Source organism: Phasianus colchicus, chromosome 6, assembly GCF_987193195.1.
Source record: "Phasianus colchicus chromosome 6, bPhaCol1.hap1.1, whole genome shotgun sequence".
In the NCBI taxonomy this organism is placed as follows: Eukaryota; Metazoa; Chordata; class Aves; order Galliformes; family Phasianidae; genus Phasianus; species Phasianus colchicus.
Genome location: NC_143441.1, coordinates 9,690,120 through 9,712,098, shown reverse-complemented (window position 1 = coordinate 9,712,098; position 21,979 = coordinate 9,690,120). Strand labels below are relative to the sequence as shown.

At 43.1% G+C, this 21,979-nt stretch overlaps 1 protein-coding gene across 1 annotated transcript in view; it reads left to right on the top strand.

Moving 5' to 3' along the window:
* Positions 1–21,254, top strand: part of TMC2 (transmembrane channel like 2) — a 29,830-nt gene extending 8,576 nt beyond the window's left edge. The window contains exons 9-20 of the mRNA XM_031590042.2: positions 1,912–2,054; positions 2,981–3,128; positions 3,640–3,828; positions 5,483–5,662; positions 6,493–6,642; positions 7,328–7,456; positions 10,709–10,776; positions 11,581–11,820; positions 13,498–13,623; positions 17,718–17,796; positions 19,289–19,409; positions 20,998–21,254. Coding sequence (XP_031445902.1) covers positions 1,912–2,054; positions 2,981–3,128; positions 3,640–3,828; positions 5,483–5,662; positions 6,493–6,642; positions 7,328–7,456; positions 10,709–10,776; positions 11,581–11,820; positions 13,498–13,623; positions 17,718–17,796; positions 19,289–19,409; positions 20,998–21,254 — 1,830 coding nt within the window. The remainder of the gene's footprint in view (positions 1–1,911; positions 2,055–2,980; positions 3,129–3,639; positions 3,829–5,482; positions 5,663–6,492; positions 6,643–7,327; positions 7,457–10,708; positions 10,777–11,580; positions 11,821–13,497; positions 13,624–17,717; positions 17,797–19,288; positions 19,410–20,997) is intronic.
* Positions 21,255–21,979: the final 725 nt, after the last annotated feature.

Below are 21,979 nucleotides of genomic sequence, written 5' to 3'. Positions count from 1 at the left end.
TAGAGGAGCTACAGAAATGAATTTGTCCCAAGTTAAATTACTAATACAACTCTTTCTTTTAGAAGATGAAGAGATGCCAGCTGCTATGAATGGCAGGTAGTACAGATCTCCAGAATGCAGGCACAAACGTATGGGTTTGAATTCCTCCCTCTACGTGAGAGCTTGCTCACAGCCTTTGGAAAGGAATTATCCCCTCTTCATTGCCATTCCTATGTGCCAGGCCGAAGGGATGTTGCTGATTTTAACTGAGAGTCCATGAAATATACAATCAGTAAAAAAAGTTATCTTGGATGAGGATGTACCATCACATTAAGGAGCAGCTACCAAGACCTGCCCACCTTATGCCTATGGCTGGGTACACCCATCTGCATGGCCATGCTGACACTTGGTCCTGCCAACCCCTGCCACACCTGGCAGCTTGAGAGGCAACCTTCAATTATGGGCTATCAGTGCACAGCTGAACCCTCTGCAGTCTGAAGATGTCAGTTTAAGCCCTTGAACAGATGCCTGCCCTTTGAAAATAAATGGATGCTTAGTCCAGCGTGCTCCATACAAGAGGTGCAATGGGGAAACATATTTTAGAGCAGGTGTAAAATGATGAGCCATTACTGTGAAACTGAAAAATACATTTTGAGAGGAGCCAGGGAAAAGCATGCTTTGGCTGGAGGAGATCTTATCACAGGTTTCCAGAGAGAAAAGAAATAAATCTCCCTTGACACCATGCATCACAAATGGAGCTTAAAGAACATGCTGGATGGTGTGTAGAGAGATCCATTTTTTAGTCCCCACAATTTGATGAACCAAAAAGATAAATGTTAGGAGTTCCAAGCTGAGAAAAACCTTCATTAGTGCCTTCCAGAAACATCATCTTTATGTTTCATGGAGATTTTTTCATTTCAGCTCCCTAGCATACAATGTACATAACATGCTCCAAATCCCAAAGAGACGTACTGAGGGCAGTCAGCAGCACCAGAAAAAAAAAACATGCAAAGTTATCCTGTTCCTGTGACATTTCACTTGGTGCAGGACAAATGTGCAGCTCATGTTGCACCCAGGGATACCGAAGACACCTCTAAACTAGATTCAGTGCACAGCCTCCAATACACTTTTCAAGTGATGTCTCAATTTTGCTGAAAACCTTGCAAAACCTTGATTGGAAGAGGGCCTGCTCAACTATCATGGGCAGATTAATCATCTACGCTTAACTTACAAGCTGAAAGGCACGATATGCAGTGATACATGCCAACTTGGACAAGATACGACAGAAAAACAAGGAGAGATCAGGTTAGGAGATCTGCATACTCTTTGAATGTCCCATCGTTTGCGCAGTAAAAAATAGGTCTAGTTGAGACAAGGTGGTTGTTATCATGTCTGAGCTCTGCTTTGCGCAGAAAAGAAATACTTTGATTTTAGTCTTTAGTTGAATTTGCTCAGCAGGTGGTGGCCAGTAAAAGGAATTAAATCTGCAGGGTATCGAGCATCTGCTGCCTCCCAGCTGACAGGAAAAGTTCCATCTCATGGTGGGGAGCCCCTTTACTACAGCATTTCTACAAGATTTGAGTGTTTGATACCGACTTAGAGAAGCAGGTGGGCTAAGACACAAAGAGCAATAAGGAGGTTTTTCTGGTAAGGATGAAACAGCAACAGACAAAAAATGGATGTTAGTTTTGATCCAGTACCTTCTGACGCAACCCCTCTCTTTTCCTCTCTTGGAGGAAGGTAAGCAGGGCACATCAATGGTTCTCAGAGATGATGGGGCAGCAAACAACTCTGAATGATACACTAAAAAAAAAAGAAAACCTGCAAGCTGATTTGCCTTGTTTTAAGTTTTCAATTTTCACCAAAAACCTCTTTCCTACAGAGCAACAGCCACACGGCTTTCACAAAGTTTTGTGTTTGCTTTTCCTCTAGGGGTACATCAAATACTCAGCGCTCTTTTACGGCTACTACAACAACCAGCGGACAATTGGCTGGTTAAAATACAGGCTGCCAATGGCATATTTCATGGTTGGGATCAGCGTGTTTGGCTACAGCCTGATGGTTGTTATAAGATCGTAAGTACAGCAGAGTTGCCCCCCTGCACAGCCCACTGGGAGTATTTCCTAGCTGGGCTCCCCCAACAGCACAGCGCTCAGCCAGATCCAGTTTCTACAGGTAGAGCACAGAAAGCAGCTTCATGCCTGCTGGGTTCCTCTCTAGTCTGCTTCATCCCTTCCTCCAACATTACTACGGGGCTGCCTTGCCGACAGAAGTTGAACATGAAGGTGCCAGGGCAGCAGGGATGCAGCTGAAACTGCTGCTGAGCCTGCCTCTGCCAAAAATAAACCCCTCTGTCTGTATGGAAGCCACACTGTGAAAAGGTTATTCTTCCCTTGCAAGAAAGGAGAAGCCAATAGGTTTGTATTGCTAACGAAACAAGCCCTAATGCTATACAGCAGAAAGAGCCACATGAGCCATTGGCTGGAGCGGGGCACGGGGATTTGCTGTATATTTGCCACCAAATGGCAGCATCTGTTGTCTCATCTTTCCTGAGGGGCTGCTAGGAGCTCTAGCAGGAGTTACACAATGATTTCAAGGATCAGACAACAGAGAGGAAACAACAGAAGCCATATCAGTTCCTATGCTGATTAGTAAGAATAATCCTTTGCCTCTCCTTGCATGATTTGCTGCAAGCGATTTTGACTCCAACAGTACGCAGCTACCAAAATCTCACTAAAATGCTGTGTTGCAGTCAGCATACTAGACAACAGCAGTGGTTTTTGACTAAATTTAACTAGCTAAAGGTTGTCATTACCATTAACCCTACCCCAAGGCCCAGAGGTGCTGTAATAGACTTTCTTAATGCACTAGGTGGTGGAAGCAATCCCTAGCCTGCTTTCATCATCCATAGTAGTTGTTCTACACAATACACATTTTAATATAAGGCCTGTGAACTCCAACAACCCCAACAGACAGTTCAGTTTGTCCTAAATCTTTACAGGATGGCACGAAATGCTAATGAAAGCACAGCAGATGGGGACGATGACAACTTCGTTTTCAGCTGGAAAATGTTCACGAGCTGGGACTACCTCATTGGCAACCCAGAGACAGCAGACAACAAGTTTGCATCCATCACCACCAGCTTCAAGGTAATCCTTAACCAGAGTTTCTCTGTTCACTTCTGGAAATGCTCCCAGCATCTCCTGAAAGCATGAACAGCACTTCCAACAACCGCCAGCTCCACGCTTTCCTTTACACATTCATACCAGCTCATGTAAGGAGAAAGCAATAAATAAAAGAGCCGTCAGTCAGCATCTAGCTACTTGATCTGGAAAGTAACTTCATCCAGTTTAACCTCATTCAGAGCTAATGCTCCGTGTAAAACCCCAGAGAATGAGGACTTGACGGCAGCCTTGCACACAGATAAAACCAGAAGGATTTTTGCTAACATGCAGGAAAAAATTTTGGGAGTGTAACACAGCTAAGGCTTAAGATCCTGAGTAGGCATTAGCTACAGAAATTGCTCTTAAAGTACCATCTTCAATATAGCCATCATAGTTCTAATTTACACTTTGTAGGGTAGGAAACCACCTGATGTTGCCTTAGGCTCAGTGTTACGACATACACACTCCATTTCCGTGGGCATCTCTGCTTTTCCAGGAATCTATTGTGGATGAGCAAGAAAGCAACAAGGATGAGAACATCCATCTGAGGAGGTTCCTGCGGGTCCTGGCCAACGTCCTCATCATATGCTGCTTGTGTGGCAGCGGCTACCTCATTTATTTTGTGGTGAAACGCTCCCAGACGTTTTCAAAAATGCAGAATGCTGGATGGTATGAAAGAAATGAGGTATGGAAAATTTAATTCCAGTTTACTGCTATGAAAGCATTCCTTGAACACTAGCATAATTGTTGCACCAGCCTGAAGATGGCATCCAAAGCAGAGCCATGGCCCCGAAGTCCCTCTGTAACTTCATATTAGCCAGGAAGAAGACTGCTCTCGTTGAGAGCTTCTGGGACAAATCTACAACTCCTGCAGGCAGGGAAACTGCTCTCACAACAAACAGCAATAAAAGTCAGTGCAACTTCAGCAATCACATTACTAATATAAATGCCTCAACCTCCAGTTGCATATTAATGCTCACAAACCCTACTGTACTAGAAAGCTCTCTGGGTGCTGAAAACATTCATAATCAGACATAAAGTTAAACTCAAATCTTTTTCATTTCTATTGAATAACAAGAATAAGGTTTTACAACCTGCAGAAAAAAAAAAATCAGTTGTCAAAAATCTTTCTCTGTCTGATTTTGGAATGAAATACAAAAGTTGTTTCTACCTACTGAAAGGCTTAATTTCAATGCACAATTTCTTACCATGTATCTATATATCAAAGTCAAATCAAATTCAAAATAATGTTTTCTCCTAATTCCCTCAGAGAAAACTCTGCGACAGCTCACAAAATGCTTTGATTTATTTGAGTCAACATTTCCAAAACAAAAAAAAATTACTAGGATCTGCAACTTTCCTATTGATAACTTAAGATCTGCACATACACAATTCTGGGTACTGTTCCCCAGCTAGGGAAGAAAAATAAAAAAAACCAAGTGACTGAGATAGAACCTGCTGTTGGCTGTACAGACACAATCCTCTGTGGGCCAACAGGCATTGGATGGCTTAAAAAAAAGACAGAGCCTGCAAGTCATGCCTGAGCTAATGCTGTCATGTCAGTGACCTCACTGACCATAATGACCCAATGCTTTGCACCTCACAGACAAAAAAATTGAGACGTATTTTCTTGGACTGCAGCATTGAGTCCTTGATGCTCTTGCATTCACATTCATAACTGCCTATCAAAAAAGCGCAGGTGCTGAGTGCAGCAAATAAGCATTAGCATCAACTAATTATTTCTAGGCACAAGTACAAGTCAAGCCTCATCCTTCCTCTGAAACTAAAATAAGCAACTAGGAGCTGATGCAGGCAATAGCATGAAGGATGTGAGGAAACTAAATATGCATGAGCTTGGACTGACCAGGAACAAACTCCTCAGAGCTCATCCCTTTGAGATAAGGGCAAAAGTGCTCCCGCAGGAGCTGTGCAGCTGACACACTAAGCCAAGCTGGGAGTTGAGCTCATTCTAGCTCCCTCTCCTTCATAAAACCTTCAAGAAGCCCCAGACAGTTGCCGACAATTTGCTGGCAGCTCCATGTGTTCCTTGGTCTAAACCTTATTACTGTAATTGGTTGCTCTTAATAGGAAAGAGCAGAAACTCATTTGGCAGCACGCTATCAGATAACACAACTTTCTCCCCATTACATGCCAATCCCACTTTTGCTGCACTGCTCTAATAGAAAGTCATTTGCTGATGGTAAAGATGTTTGTCAGCTTTCTCCCTGGTGGAAGCAGTGGCCTTGCTGTAGGAACAGCCAGCACACCTAATTTTGATAACAGCTCACACTAACGTGGTCATTCTTGTTGCCCTTAGCAGTAACCTTCTCATCTGACAGGTTGAAATTGTGATGTCCTTGCTGGGTATGTTTTGCCCTCCGCTGTTTGAAACTATTGCCACACTCGAAAACTACCATCCACGCATCGGTCTGAAGTGGCAGCTGGGGCGCATCTTTGCCCTTTTCCTGGGAAACCTCTACACATTCCTCCTGGCCTTGATGGATGACGTCAACGAAAAAGTAAGAGCTAAGATGAGAAGCCAAATTTCCCAGCATTTTCTGGAGCCAAGGGTGATTGCAGCCTCTCTCTTCATCCTTTGCAGCAAGTCCTTTTCTCTTCTCTATTGTTCTCAAACATTAAGTTATCCCAGAGAGAGGCTGAGTTGGGTTTGGAAATACCAGGTTAAGGTCAGGGACTCAAGGACACATTCATAGGCCTGTCTCCAACCAGCCTCCAACTTCTTTTTATAGACATGAAAAAAAGAGGTGCTATAGTCTTCTGTAATCACAGACTAATAAGGTAATTTGACTTTTTTCTCTGACACCATTTGCAGTTTCTGTTAATGCAGACCCTAAGGATATGATTTATAATCCTCTTCCCCTGCCCTCCCTCCTTAGCATGATCCTGGTGGAGTGTTGCAGGCAGATAACTGGTGGAAAGGATAAATGTCTGACTGATCCACAGAAAAAAAAATGACTCCATTTTAAGTGGAGAAGAATAAGAGGAATCGAGGAGGTTTGCTCAGCCCTGAAGAACAATGAACAAAGCAAGGAAGGAGGACCTCACAGAGGTCCCTCCACATTCCTATTGACAGTCCTGCTCTCTTTTTTTCTGTGGCCCCCACACCATGGCTCACAGCTCTTCCATGTGCAGGGAACAAGTTGCTGGCTCCCCAAAACTCGCTGCTTTTGGTCTGGAAGGGCTGTTAGTTTACATTCTGGTGCAACTCTGCTGCAAGCAATTTCTTGTATTAGGGGTGGTAACCAGTAGAGAAGAGAGGGGAACCCATTGGCATCCTTTGGAGACCCTACATACCTATGTTTTTGGCTGAGGTGTGTCTCCATTGCAGCTGGCTGAAGAGGACGTTGTGAAGAACATCACACGCTGGACACTGTTTGGCCACTATAACTCATCCATGGAGAACAGCACAGCTACCCCTCCTCCCCTCGACCCTGCAGACGTGCCCAGGGGACCCTGCTGGGAGACAACTGTTGGCATTGTAAGGAATTTGTTAGGTAGTAAATCTCTGGGATTTTTCAAGACAGGTTTTTTTGGTTGATGTTTTTGATGTTCCTAGGAGAGCGATGTTTTCCTTGCAAATGGCATTGTCCTTCCCAACTCCCACATAGTAGCACCAAGGTAACAAAAATCCTTGGCCACAGTTCTCAAGCTATGGCCATGAAACCTCCACCACACACAAATCTGTAGCACTTTCCACAAAGAAATCACCCTTCAACTCACCTGCTTTGGGCACCAAGAAGTTCTGCAGTTCTTCAGAATAGAAACTCCAGCAAGAATAGACATCAATCACAGACATCAAAGCATAGTAATATCGAGATTTTTTTGACAGCACAATTAAAATTATTCTCCACGTATGTATATTCTACACTGCAGCACTGGCTTTGTGCTTTCATTTTATGTGCTGCCACAACACAGAGCACAGTCAATAACACCAACATCAACTATTAGGGTGAACAGCCACAACACAGCTCGTTGTTCCCAACCACAGAGGTGAAGTTGAGGCACCGCTGAGTGCCTCAAAACAAGTAGGGCACCTGCACACAGCATGCCTTTCTGAAGGTTACTGTCATAAAAACTGAAATGTCTTAATAAAAAATGTGGCCCTGAATGCGCTGCTGAAATTATGAGAGCTAAATGGTTTTTTTCCTTGTTTTAAATTGCAGGAGATTGTAAGGCTCACCGTGTCTGATATCCTGGTGACCTTCGTAACCATCCTGGTGGGAGATTTTGTCCGAGCTTGCTTTGTGAGATTCATGAATTACTGTTGGTGCTGGGACCTAGAGGCTGGATTTGTAAGTCAACGTCCTGTTGGGTCTTAGAGCTGAGAAGCCAGAAGTAATTTAAGGTCATATGTTTAAATATGGCAAATAGATTTTCAATGTTTCCAGCCTTTATCTGGTCTTACTTGATAATTTAATTGATGTAGCCAGTCTCTGCATCACTTCTCGGGATCAGTCAGTTTGATCCCAGAAAATACTCTACAAAAATAGGGTTCTTTCTCCCATAGCAGGACTTGAAAACATGAAGATGAATTGAAAAAAAATAACATAATATTCATACAGTCATTATAACCCCAAAACTTTGAGTCCATCTATATTAAGTTCCAATTCTCAACATCCCATATCTTCCTGTGCTCTGTAAGAAGTAGGATGCTTTACTCACAACACAGTTTTCTGATCTGTGCTGGAGGTTGGCCTTATTTCTGCTGCAGCAGAATAAGGAACTCTTTCTTCTGTTCTCCGCATGCATAACACACAAGAGTGCTGAACCCTTTGATATTCATAAAGGCTACATTACCAAAAGTGCCAGTACTGGAGCTGCACAAATACAAAGAAAAACAATGAAAGGGAGGAAGGGAGGAAGGGAGGAAGGGAGGAAGGGAGGAAGGGAGGAAGGGAGGAAGGGAGGAAGGGAGGAAGGGAGGAAGGGAGGAAGGGAGGAAGGGAGGAAGGGAGGAAGGGAGGAAGGGAGGAAGGGAGGAAGGGAGGAAGGGAGGAAGGGAGGAAGGGAGGAAGGGAGGAAGGGAGGAAGGGAGGAAGAAAAAAGGTCCATTGTTCCATATTATTAACAAACAAACAAACAAAAAAACAAATGGATTAAGACAGAGAAACAAATACCTGGAAATAACGCAATTATATAAGAGCACCAGCTGGCTACCCATCCTGCTGGGAGGGTTTCCAGGAGAGGTCTAAAGAAGAGCAATGAGGTGAGATTTGCAAGTGCCTACGGGGCCTTGGTAAGACAAGGAGAGCTGGGAGTGGGCATTTTGCTGCCTGTGGGGCTCTTTGAATTTATTCTGGAGGAGGTAGAGAACATTTCCCCTGGCGGACAATGGAATTCAGAGCCTCCTGACAGCTCCCTCTGCACGTGCTCACAGATCTTGTTCTCATGTAAGCTTCTGTTTTCCTCCTCCAGGCTATCCCCTTGCCTCTCTTTGTTAAACACCTTTTTTATTATTATTATTATTATTTTTTACTTTGATGCTTTCCTCAAAACAACCTTTGGAAATACCACAAAGGGTTTTCTTCATTCTTAAGAAGATTTCCATTTTACAAATAACTGGAAGTCTCTTCTGTACTGCAGGCATTCCTTGATTTATATATATAATAAAATAATAATAACAATAATAAACATAACTATCCATTTTCTACCTCTCAGTGAAATGGAAAAGATCTGTTTCAGAACTTCCCCCTCTCCTTCTCCCTGGCTTTCAGCCCAAGCAAGCTGCGAGGTGATGCTGCACTCAGATACAAGACCCATCCAGCATCTACCAGGAGATGAGCCAACTAACAAGCTCCAGCAGATTGCCTTTTGCAAATGAGCCATATAATCCACACGAGCTCAGAAGGAGCAGGGCAAGGCCTTTACTTACTAGGACTAAGCAGCAGAATAATATTGCAGCCCTTAACATGGAGCTTTTAACATGGAGCTAGAGGGTTTGCAGTGCAATCTGGCAAAGGACAAACTCTCCTTTCATGCCATGTGGCTCCCATCGTAGTTACAGAAATACAGAATTTCTGTGAACTCACTGTTCTTTTTCTCCTATGTCTTTGGGAGATTACTCCTGGTGCTGTGTGTATTACTCCATCAGAGCTCAAGTAGGGTTATACTTTTCACCCCCCAGCTCAGAAATGAAACAGGATGTTTTGGCAGCAGCCATCTAAACCAACCTATGGATACTGCACAATCATAGCTGTGTTTTCCAATGCATGAAGTGAATAGCAGTTTTGCTTAATCTGGCCTTCCTACAGAGACTTTGCTTCCCTCAAAGCAGAAGACAAGAGCTTTTGTTACTTTCATGTCAAAAAAACAAGCAAGTATCAATATCTAACTAAAGGTTTATAGTCGAAGTGGGCCAGAATCAAAAGAAAGAAAAAAAAAATGTAGTATCTGTACCCATTTCTTCCCAAAGCTGTGAGCATTCAACTCAGCACAGCTCTGGCTAAGCTGCTTCTGAGTTTTCAACATAAAAGTCACACTTGCTAAAACTCAGCTTTATAAAACATAAGAGTATGAAGTGCATGCAAAATGGGTCAAAAGCAGACATGCTACACTGGACTTTTCAAACACATGAGGTCATAACCCATTATTTTTTTAGAACTATGCTCTGTATTGTAATAGAAAAATAAATGTTGCTCATGAAAACAGAACTTTACCTATAGTTTAAATTGCCAGCACTGACCTGAGTTTTGTATGTATTAAAGCATATCTATGGAGAAGAGTAGCTATATGATAGCAAACCTGGCAGAATGATAACTTATAAAATGATAAGTACTATCAGTAGATTAGAGCTGCTTGTTCTGAATTTAGGACTCATATCAAACAGGTCGCTTCACAGAAGGAAGTACTTTAACTACTGACTAACATAATGCAACACCTGATACTGACCAGGTTAAGTATTCCTCCAGTTTTCCCTTCTCATGCTCTTTGTTTCTCCTCTCCAGCAGCCTGCTACCCCAGGATCTAAGGACACACATATACATATCTGGTGCATCATTTGCTTGCCAGCTCATCATAATGGCTGGTTAAATATTCAGTATCTTACTGTGGTGAAACTACAAATCTGCAGCCAGATACACCAGCTGGTATAAAATCCAGTCCTGTGCCATGACTCCTTCACTTGGGATTGCCTCTATTAGTAGGGAAGAGATATAAACATGGAGCAACTCTAAGTACTTCCATACATCTATGCGATTTTAAGCACGCCAAAAGAAGAGAAGCAGCCCACAACACAATAGCTCCAATTCTGCTTTCATAGCTCTTGTTCTCAAGCAGCATGCACACAGTGCAGGAACAGCTGGACTTTGTGTTGAGGGACATGGTTTAGTGAGCATATTGGTGATAGGTGGACAGTTGGACTGGATGATCTTGAAGGTCTTTTCCAACCTTGGTGATCCTGTGATTCAGTGGGAGCCCTCCCAGAAATCCCTTCATACCATGTCTGAATAAGTGTCCTTACACCCAAAGCAATAGCAAGCAATAAGCAGGTACCTCTGGCAACAACACCTTCATTTCATTTTGCATTCTTTTCTCTTCCCACACAGCCTTCCTATGCAGAGTTTGACATCAGTGGCAATGTTTTGGGTTTGGTCTTCAACCAAGGAATGATTTGGTAAGATAATTTCATGTTTTGTTTTTGAATTATTGAAAAAAAGCTATCCTGTGGAGTTAGAATGTTTGGGTTTCGGTTTCTCCCATTGTTTTGCTTTCTGCGCTTGGCTACAAAAGCAGAAATTTAAAACTGTCACTTTAGTTGCCAAAGAACAGCTGTCTACTGACACAGGGAACAGTTTTGGAAACTCTGCCCTAGTCTCATACTCTCAAGTCATTTTTTGGTAAAAATGTAATTTCCTCATCCTTTCAAAATGACTTAAGAGCTGGAGGAAGAGATTAGAAAGGGTTCTGGGAAAGCTGCAAGCTCACCTTGTCAGCACAAGGGTGGCCACGGAGCCAGCTGAGCATGTCAGGCAAAAGAGGCACAGCCCAAAATTGCCCCAAAGGAGGGCAAACTAGAGATAGGCAACCACACAAAGAACTTCACTTCCTCTGGGAACAAGGTTTCATTTGCCAGGGTGTAATGTTTCTCTACTTCAACATCTCTGCAGACTCAAGGATGCCTCCCTGCTGAGTACATCCACTTGACATTTTCCAAGCTATCCCCACGCAATTTTTGCCACAAACTGCAAATGTTTCTTTGCAGCCACTTGAGGCCCGTCTGGTGCTCATTGTGTGGTCACTATAAAATGGGCACAGGCACTTCTCCTCGAAAAGTACAAGGATATCACAAACCAGCCCACTCAGGCTTTAGCTGTGGGCAAACTTCCACTACATTAACAACATTTTTTCTTCCTTTGAAAATAAAAAAACCTTCCAGTCTGTCAAAAATTGGTACCTTTTCCTCTTGTTTCCTTTTCAGGATGGGATCCTTTTATGCACCAGGGCTCGTGGGTATAAACGTGCTGCGCTTATTAACCTCCATGTATTTTCAGTGCTGGGCTGTCATGAGTAGCAATGTTCCTCATGCACGAGTATTCAAAGCATCCAAGTCTAACAACTTTTACATGGGACTGCTGCTGTTGATCCTGTTCCTCAGCCTCCTTCCCGTGGCCTACACCATCATGTCCCTGCCTCCTTCCTTTGACTGCGGACCATTCAGGTAGTAGCAAAATATCAAAAATACCTGTTTGTTGCTCTGATGCAAAGTATTATTTCCACAAAGTTTGAAGGCTTGGTCTCCAGCAGAGATGGTTTAATACCTCCAATTTCCATCACAAGGCCATAAGACTTGCTCACTTCTGGAGGCACACAGTCTGCTGGCAGCAGTCCGCCTCCTCTGAGCTCATCTGCTTTTCTCCAGTGCAAGGTGTTTTGTCCCCTCCTCTGCTACTCCATACCTAGTGCTTCCTCATCACACACCAGTTAAAGGTGTGGAAGACAGCAGGACACAGCCTTAAGTCTCCCAGCAACATTGTGGTAGCAGAGAGGGATTCTAAACCCTCCAAGACCTTCCACATAACCAAGAAATCCCACGCCATGAGCTGTGCTTAATTTTGATGGAAAACTGCAGGAAATGAATAGGTCTGAGTCTGAAGAGTTGCTGCTTTTAAAAAGAAAAGTCTATTTTTTTCCTCTTCTAGATTAGCACTGCTCAGAGCATTCAGTGGGCTGGATTAACATGCCAATAAAGTCTAATTTGATCGAGTAACACCATTTCCTGGTCCTACTGAGTCTCACTCAGTACGGAGCCCGATTGGAACAAATTGTTCCTGTGGGTTATCTATCCACTGATGGAGAATGACAATAAAAGACTCAGGGAGAAAGGCAAGAAACCGAAATTTCCTCTGTTCTGTAACAAGGACAGGTGTCTAGCAGCAATGTCAGAAGACCTAACAGGAAGCTAGTTGCCTGCATGCTATCATTTAGAGATGACTAACCTGAAAAGAGAGAGAGCTATTTTAATTCTCTGTCTTTCTTCAAAATCCACTCAGCGTATTTCACCCCCTCAGCACAACTTTCCACCCATAACTTGACTGAAAACTTAACCTTCCTAGGCTTAAGGCAACCGAGGAAGCTGGAACCCCTTCTAGCTAATCTTGTCTCTCATCATAAGGACAGAGTCCAATGCCTTTCTGAGCAGAATCCAAAGGGATTGCAAGGAGGAAGAAGGCCTAAAAATGAGGAATAGCACTCATGGGCTGAATTCACAGGTGCTGGGGGAGAAGAAGGTCAATTACACAATCCAGCCAAATTCTCGGCTTTTACAGTTTTGTTCTAATTTCACATAGAATACCCTCATCTGCTTTATCAATCCAATTTGAAATGACTATTGCTGAGTTTCCTATTAAGTGATAATCACAGCTTGCTATTTCTGTCATTGCTTAACAGCTCTTCAAGTTGGTTCATCATTTCAGAAAGGCAGAATTTGCATAAGGAAAGTCATCTTTAATGTGAGAAGGCCACATCTAACAAGATATTGATCAGAAATGTATGATTATTGCAATCTGCAGATTTTTATACATTCCAGAATGGCAAATGGATAGGATTCATAAAGGACCTGCCTACTGAAATAGATGTACAATCTTTGGGATCAAGTTGACTTAGCAGAGATTACTCCTATAACCAGTGATGGGGCTAGTCAAGGGGGAATGGACAAAAAGATCATTTGGAATGAAGTCATTTCAGTAGAATTTTTACTTCCAAATCCTTGGTGATCAACAGCAAGACAATGTTCACTTACAGAGAGGAAATATGCTACTTAGCATCATTAAATTGGGAGTTACAGTGTCCCTCTATGTTCTCTCCACACTTCTTAACTAACCATTTGTCTTTCCAGTGGAAAGAAAAGGATGTATGATGTCATTCAAGAGACCATCGAGCTTGATTTCCCACTTTTTGTTGCCAAGATCTTCGGCTATGTGGCAAATCCAGGACTAATCATTCCTGCAATTCTGCTCATGGTGTAAGTTTTCTTTGCAATATTACAATCACAATATGGTGGGAGGTGAGGAAGAAGTTCTAAAAATGGCTGGGATTTTAGCAACGTCTACATACATCTGCTGAGATAACAGCCTAGATGAAGACAGACACACTTCCTGCTCCCCAAATCCTTGCCTGACCCAGTTTTCCAACATTTAACTTCCCAACCCAATTAAACACAACCTTGTAGATTAAACATATTGCTGACAAAGGCCTCATGGTTGTCACAGCTTCCATTTGAAAACTTTTCAGTAGCCAGTAGGAACTAAATGGGTAGTGTCAGCCTGGTGCCTTGTGGAGAAGCAATTTCTGTCACAGCTGGTGGTATTCACAGCAGCGCCAAGGCAGGGCATTCAAAAATTACACGTTCCAAAAATATGAAGAGAGTATCTTTTCTTTTATTCTTGCGAGTAATATATCTGAAATTTGTTTCAGTGCTGTTAGATCATTTCAGCTTTGAAGCTACATCAGAAGCCATATTTGATCCTTGATGCCCCCAGCAGCATCAGAACCAGGGCAGTTCTCATTTTATTTATTTACACATATGCATTAGGAGACTTTTGGCATTACTCTTGAGGTTTCCAGAGCTATCAAAATGAGTGGGAGAGCTGTGGCCAAATTTTACTGGCAGCTTTGAACACGCCAGACTAAACAGCTGAAGATAGTGAAGGGTTTGGAAAGCATATTTTACAGGCTTGCCTCTCTTACACTTCCTTTGGCATGCAATCATGTTGGCTTCAGGTCTGATCTATCTCGGGCACTGTGGCCATTCACTCTGAGTAGGTTACACTGAAGATAATGCCATTAAATTAAATCAAATGTAAGTTCACGTGTTACAGAGTTTCTAACAGGAACAGCCCTGAGAAAAATCCAAATTAAACTGAAAATCGCTAATTGTCCCTCACCCTGTCTCAAACTCCATACTCATTTTAACCTAAATAAAGATTATTAGATACCGTAACACCTGCAGACTGATCCCAAACTTAGAAGAATCTGATATGAATCACGCAGAAGACAAGTCTGATGTCACAACTCCAGTATGGCCAAGCACATTATTGAGCTATGAGCTCTAGTTCCACAGGTCTCACAGTAGCGCTATCAGATGCTACAGCTTGTATGAAGACTGCAGAACTAACCCAACCCAAATGGATAACCTTTCCAAAAGGGCTGTCTGTCAGGTTTTTGGGCCTTCGACATAATCCCTCCAAAAATAACAAATAAATAAATAAATACATACATAAGTGACAGATCTTTGAAAATAACATTTTGGTTAAAAGCTTGGACAATCTCCAACCCTTTACTACACTGACAGCTGGGTCAGGACGTAGCAGAAATTTATTTACCTGCTGAAGATGCTCCATTCATCAGCCCTTCCCCATCTGGGCTACTCCTCACCTACATATTGCAGCCTTCCTGTGGGCCCATCTCTCCCAGATAAACCATTTGGTCTCTGTCCTGATTCTAGCTCCAACAGAGATACCACCTAAAACATCCTTGCTTCCTACCCAGATACATGGCCTGTGCAGCTTTGAAGGATATCAGATACTGGACTTCCAGTTATCCTGGAAGAGGGTAGCTACCATAGAAGGACTTTTTCTAAGGTTTTTTCTCATCTCTCTCATCCTGGAAACTTTTCAGTTGAAGAAATCCCATTTAAGACACAATCTTTATGCACCTACAAAAGTCACATGCCTCTATCTAGAAGCATGGCCCTATTTAACAATGCACAGCAGCCTCTCACGATATAACTGGAAATGACCTAAATATACAGAGAGATAAAATTATCTCAGTTTAGATTTTGCCAGAAGAGCAAGATAAAGTTCCTTTTTGCTTACAGTCCTGTAACTGACTGCTACCACTGGCCAGAAGCTTAGGTTTCTGTGTCTTTCACCATTTTATTCAGAAAGTAGGTAACTATAAGTCATATTAGTAATCCCTGGCTTTCCTTTCTTCTGCTGTTCTTTCTGCTGTGGTGCAGGCAGCCTCAAAGCCATGCATTACAAACTGTTTTTATATTTCCCAAGCAATCAGTCTGATAATATGTAAAAAAAAATCCTTCAGAAGAACAAAAATAAGAATCCAAAATGTCTTTTGATAGACAGAGCGCCTGTATCACCAAGACTGATCGTAGATTTAATTCTAAGTAAAAAGAAGTAAATGTGTTTCCTCCAGACAGAACCAAGCAGAAAGGTTCCAGAAAGGCCATCCAAAGTATTCCCTTCCAATCTTCCTCCCAGGAACCAAAATGGCTGTACTCACACTGCTAAAACCCTCTAGCCCTGTGTGAGGATGCTGAACCTGCACCAGAGCCGTGCATTCAGGTTATGAACTGACATGAAACCCTTATTTTAAAAAATCTACTTACTGTTTTTTCTAACCTGAATTTTCTGCTTATTAAAAAAAACCACACACACAATAGCAGTGAATTGAATGGGTGGTACTTTTCCCAGGAATGGCTCGAAGTCACTGAGCAAATGATGTTTATAATTAAGAAGAACAAAAGCTCTCTGCAAAAGCTGGAGGAGACAGTTTTGACAACCAAAATATTACCGGGTGAGACAGCCTCAGACACTTGGGCACATTTTGAAGCACACACCTCATCAAGTGCCAAAGACTGGCAGCCAGCATGCCCTCTCTGATCCCAGTCACTTTTCAGTTTCTTCCAGCATGGCTGGTTCCTCTCCCTGCTTTGGCATGCCTTTTTTGCAGAAAGAATCTAAACAAAAGCCAGTGTCTCAGTGCCAGCCTGGCTCCTGCTTGCCCCTAGTTCCCATCTCTGCTCCCTTAGAACAGGTGGACCGTGCCTTGAACAGTGTGCTTTACAGGAGTGGGTTCAAGGCCTTCCTCTGCCCTGTTTTCCCTAGTTTCTTATGTTTTTCTAAGCTCCCTGATTAACCTGTTCTGTCTCATGTTTGGTTTCCTGTAAGCCACAGCAAAAACCTGTGTGTTTTATCTGCTTCATTGGTTTTCACCCAGAGAATGCACTGAATGGTCTCACCATCAGTTAATGTTCCAAGGACCAAGGCTAACATAGAGGAAGCCGGACAAGGCAGAGGGATTGTTTTTCTTTTATTTGAGCAGAGCTGAGCTGTTGGACTGGTTCAGGGCACTTAATCTGTCTGCACCCTGAGGCAGCTTGAGTTTTTCCCTAAACCTTGAGCATCAAAAGGCAGTCTGGAGACAGCTGGCAGGAAAACTGCATGAGGGGAGGTTATTAAAACTTAAACAGTAGACTCAAACCCTTCTCCACTACTTCTTCCCATTGTCAATGCATTTGACACTGTACTGCACAACATCTTTTCAAATTGGAGAGAAACGTATTTCACAGATGGACAACTCTGTGGATAAGGAATTGGCTGGATGGTCACACTCAAAGGATTATGGTCAATGGCTTGATGTGCAAGTGGAGAACAGTGACAAGTGATGTCTCTCAAAGGTTGTATTGGAACTGGAACATCCTTGATACAGACAGTGAGACTGAGTACAATCTCAGGAAGTTTGTGGGTTACACCATGCAGTATGGTCAAAACACAGGAGGAAAGAGATGCCATCCAGAGGGACCCTGATGGGCTTGAGAAGCAGGCCTGTGTAAACCTCATGAATTTCAACAAGGTCCTGCACCTGGCCAGGGCAATCCTGAGCATAAATACGCGCTGGGAGGAGACTGGATTGAGAGCAACCCCAAGGAGAAGGACTCAGGGGTGTTGGTAGATGAAAAGCTTCATGTGAGTCAATAATGTGCACTTGCAGCCCTGAAAGATGACTGTGTTCTTGGAGGTGGAACAGGATGATCTTCAAGTTCTCGCCCAAGCCAAACCATTCTGAGTCTTTAAGTGACCGTGTAGTCCAGGCTCAGCAAACAAGTTTAATTAAGCCCTAAATGTAATCCTACACAGGATGCTTGTGCATAGGATCACTGTATGGGGGGCAACAGGTCCTATGGGAAACCAATTTGGATTATTAGGCTTCCCTTTGTGCTCTCAGAAAGGCAGCAGCTTTGGGAATTTTATGTTCTCTCCCAGTGAAACTTTCTCTCTCCTTAATCACATTACTGCAGCAATACATTTATTTTTGTAGCCTCGCTATCTATTATCTGAATGCTGTGTCTGAAGCATACCAGCGCGCCAACGCAGAGTTGAAGAAGAAAATGCAGCTGGTAAGTATTTGTCCAGCAAAGCCATCCTTGAAATACCGTGCACTTCAAATTTGATGTGCAACATATGCTTTTAAATTGCTATTCACTTCAGACCATGTTAGTGACACAAGAGGAAGATGCATTTAATGCTAGCTCGTTCCTCTCTGATGGCATTTAATGACTAACTGCAGAGTGGTCTCATCCCATAATAGGCTTCTATTTCAGACATCAAAACTACAATAAGTTTTCCCATAAACTGCATTTTCCACCTACAAAAATAAAATATCTCAAAGTTCAAGTAATGTTTTGGAGCCTGAGCTTTCCCAGGAACAATGATAATCCTAGCAACACAGCAGCCTGATTTTGTAGAGGCTGAAGAACAGAGATCCATAAATAACAGCATGGCAGTAATATACCAGTGATTCTCAAAGCCCTTTACAAAGGGGGCCAATGTCTCTGTCTTTGCTATACAGATGAGAAGAGCAAGATACAGACAGAGGTAATGACTTGAATTTGCAGGGTCAGATTGGACCTTGTGGCATCCAGAACTGAGGGAGGTTGCACCATGCAGAGGACCACAATGCAGAGACCCCTAAAGCAATATGGATTAAGTTTAGAAGCAGAACACCCATGGAAGTGCAGCTCTGCTCAGATAGCGTGTCACGAGAGACAGCAAAGTGTCCCACTGCCATGGCTGTGCTGACCTGATAGAATTGGTTTCTCTCAGAGCTGTGGGAGACTGAAAGACAACCCACTGAGCTCACTGTGATCTGCTACCATTGCCCAAAAGCCTGCAAGGTTTGCCCAGCAGAACAGAGGCCTCTCTGCTGGTTGGAACCTCTCAGCTCTAGCAAGACCACAAGTGCTCCTTTGCATACCATAGCTCCAGCATGCAGGCTCCTGTCTCAAGGAACTGTCCTTTTTGGAGGAGGGAAGAAGCTGGAGTTGCATCTGTCTGGGCTTTCTCTTTGTATAAGAGAGGAAGCCTCTCCCTTCCCCACACAGCATGCTTGTTCTGATCAGAAACAGCTCCCTGATGTTCCTTTCCCTCTGCCATAGAAATGGAAATTTTTCAAGACCTAAATATGCACACATAAAACAGAAGGCAGCCTGACACTGCTCCCCAGCCATGCAGCTGTCCCTTCCTCCTCCTCTTCTGCTGTTCATCACCAGTCCTTCAATACACCCTCCAAGATACAAATTTAAAACAAACCAAAACCCCTGTGGAGCAGCTAGGCAGCAGCAGAAACACACAGGCAGATCTAAATTATGTTAACAGCACATGCTTTGCCCTAGCAGAAGCAGAACCATCTCTTCTACACCTGCCCAGGGTGTACTTTCTCTCCACAAAATTGTTTGAAATCTTGATCACTAGGACCAAGGTTCAGCAGTACTTTGAACCGGGCAAAAGGATTGCGTTCATCACAACAAAGCCACTGAGCAAAACACCAGGCCACCGTTTCACAGATTAAATCCTGTTTCTAACTAAACTCAGTGATTTCCATCAATGCAGCAACGTGAAGAAGAGAAAAACAAGAGGAACAACAAAGCCAGCACTAATTCCATGATGCAAGATCTGGAGGATTTACTTGCGCCAAGTACAAAGAGTGAAAGCTCTCCCAAACAAGCAGAAGGTAAAAAGTAAACAACTCCCCCAGCTCCCCTGAAAAAATCCCTTTTGTCTTACAGTGGTGACTGGGAAGGACAGAGAAACTGGGGCAATACAAATCTGTGTGAGACCAGATGTGTATGACTAGAAGGTTTTGTCCCCTTATGGAAGTCCATTGGCCAGTGGACACTCAGGAAGAGCATACTTTTAGACTACATTATGTCAAACACAGGCTTATCAAGGAATGGGAATTGGAATCCAAAATTATGATTCAATTCCCAGCTATCAGTCATACCAGTCATGAAACTAGCAATTAATTGAGAAACAATACTGAAGATATGGCATTGTTTCTAGATTGATGAATTGAACCAGAAATTTTTATTTATTTTTTTTTTTTAATTGAGATGTTCACTGGTAAACTTGTTATGAATGAGGCAGAGGCATTTTTCAAGACTGCCTTGGTCTCAGGGCATAGAAAATGGCTGCTCCAAAAGTAATGCCTCCTATTTTTATTACATTGGCCCACGATCTTAGAAGTGGGTGCTGGTGGTATGGTAGCAGAGGCTGAATCTTCCCACCAACATTCCATTACATTTTGTTGCTGTGCAACAGATGGCAGCAGAGGGGAAGCTGACAAAATGGCTTCTGACATAGAAGTACATCTGAAACAAAGGTGTGTCATTGAATTCCTCCATGGGAAAAAGTAAAACTCACTGACATCCACTGAATAAAAATGTATGGAGTTCAAACAGTGGATGTAAGCACAGTAAGGCAGTGGGTGGCGCATTTCAGCAGTGGAAACAGTGACAGTGAGTCACCTTTGCTGGTGCAGATTTTGACAAGTGTGCCATGCAGGCAGTGTGCCATGTTTTTCGGTGGTGAAAATACACAGCCAGTGGTGGAATCTTGAGAAATAGTGCATTGCAGATGAGAATTTGCTCAGTCAAATAGAATCATTGTGCTGTTTGTATCTGAAGCAATCTCCATGACGTCAAGTAGGAGGCATTACTTTGAGAGCAACCTACATAAATGCATGTTCTAGGTTCTGCTAGGGGATCCCTGTCTAGGCAGAAATGTGCAGGGGGTGGCACTGGCATCAGACAGATCCTCCAGACTCTGTTTGAACCATATCTTTCTTGAACACCAAAACTTTCTGCTCTCATTTGTAAAAAGCAGTGCAACAAATGCAAAAGATTTTATCTCAATGCAGATTAGAAAATCAAATTAGTTCCACCACAGCCCTCTTGCATTTAGATGGGTGGCTGTTTTCTGGAGAGGCCAAAACAAGCTGAAAATTTTGGCCAACCTGTTGCAGGTTCGATCAGGGAACAGACGCAGAGCATTCACTTAAATGGAAATAGTTTGCAGCATTGGGAGTGCATTGAAAAGAAAAAGACTGAAATCAGCAATTTTCCATAACCACGACAAGGCGCAGGTGAACTAGTGTGGCTTGTAGGTCTATTACCTATTTTAAATGTATTGGTAAGAACATGCAAGAAGGACTTGGACAGCAGAGACTTTTGCTGCATGTAGAAGCAGCAGCATCCAGTGGGGGAGAGGAAGAAAGGCAGTGCTTGCTTTCAGGAAAATAATATTTATAATCTTTACTCTAGACAAGAAAACAGATTCTCCCAGTCAAGCCAGCCCTGTTGGGAAACAAGAAAAAGCAGAAGCCCTGAACAGCAGCCCCATAACCGCTGGGAGAAGAGCAGCATTCATCCCACCACCACACGTACTGGTGACACGGCCGCTGACACCAGGCACTTGGGCACCGTACCCTCAGCCAAGACAGCCCTGGCCAGGAGGACGCCCAATGGGGCCATTCCCTGGAAGAGGGAGAGGACAGCCACGATACGTACACCCTGTCTGATAAACTCAGCAACGTTTCTCCTGGAAGTGTTACATAAGCTATAGTAGTTTTTGTAGGAAATGATTGTTGTTTGTTGCTCAATCGCTCGTGATTATCTGTATCTACCCAACAGTGATTCTGTCTAAAAAGCTTTGTTTAGAGGTTTAGAATTACTGCAACCCCTTGTGGCTGCCCTGATTTTGATCATAAAGGAGATGGGAGGTGTTGGGCTGATGCTCAGTCGTGGCATTGCTAGCCTGCTACATAAACGACGACCCTGTGGCCACCAATAGCCATATGGCCAGTACACTTGGTGGAGTGAGCATCTATCAGACTCCTCAAAGTCTCTTTCAGTTAATAAAAAGAAAATGATTTTACGTTCCAACAAGGATCTTTTGTTGCTCCCACCCGAGGAATTAAGTATTCTTAGAAAAGCAAAAAAAACCCTTTCCAGCTGTATGGCAGCCAGTACTGGGAATAGAGGACACTTAGTAGGCCAGCACAGAAGGACGTTGTCAGCAATATTTCATCCTTCTTGACAGCTTTCCTCCTGTCTGCATCCTCTAAAATTTCATCCTTTTTAGCCCTGCTGTGCATCTCTCCTCCACCTTCTCTGTCTTCTCTCTGTGCTCCTCTTTTCAGTCAGCTTACAATAGCTTGAACCATTATTTCAATCCCTCAACACAAGTTCTGATTTAGTAAGATCACCAGCACACTCAAGAGAATAAAATTACTCTGAATTGGTT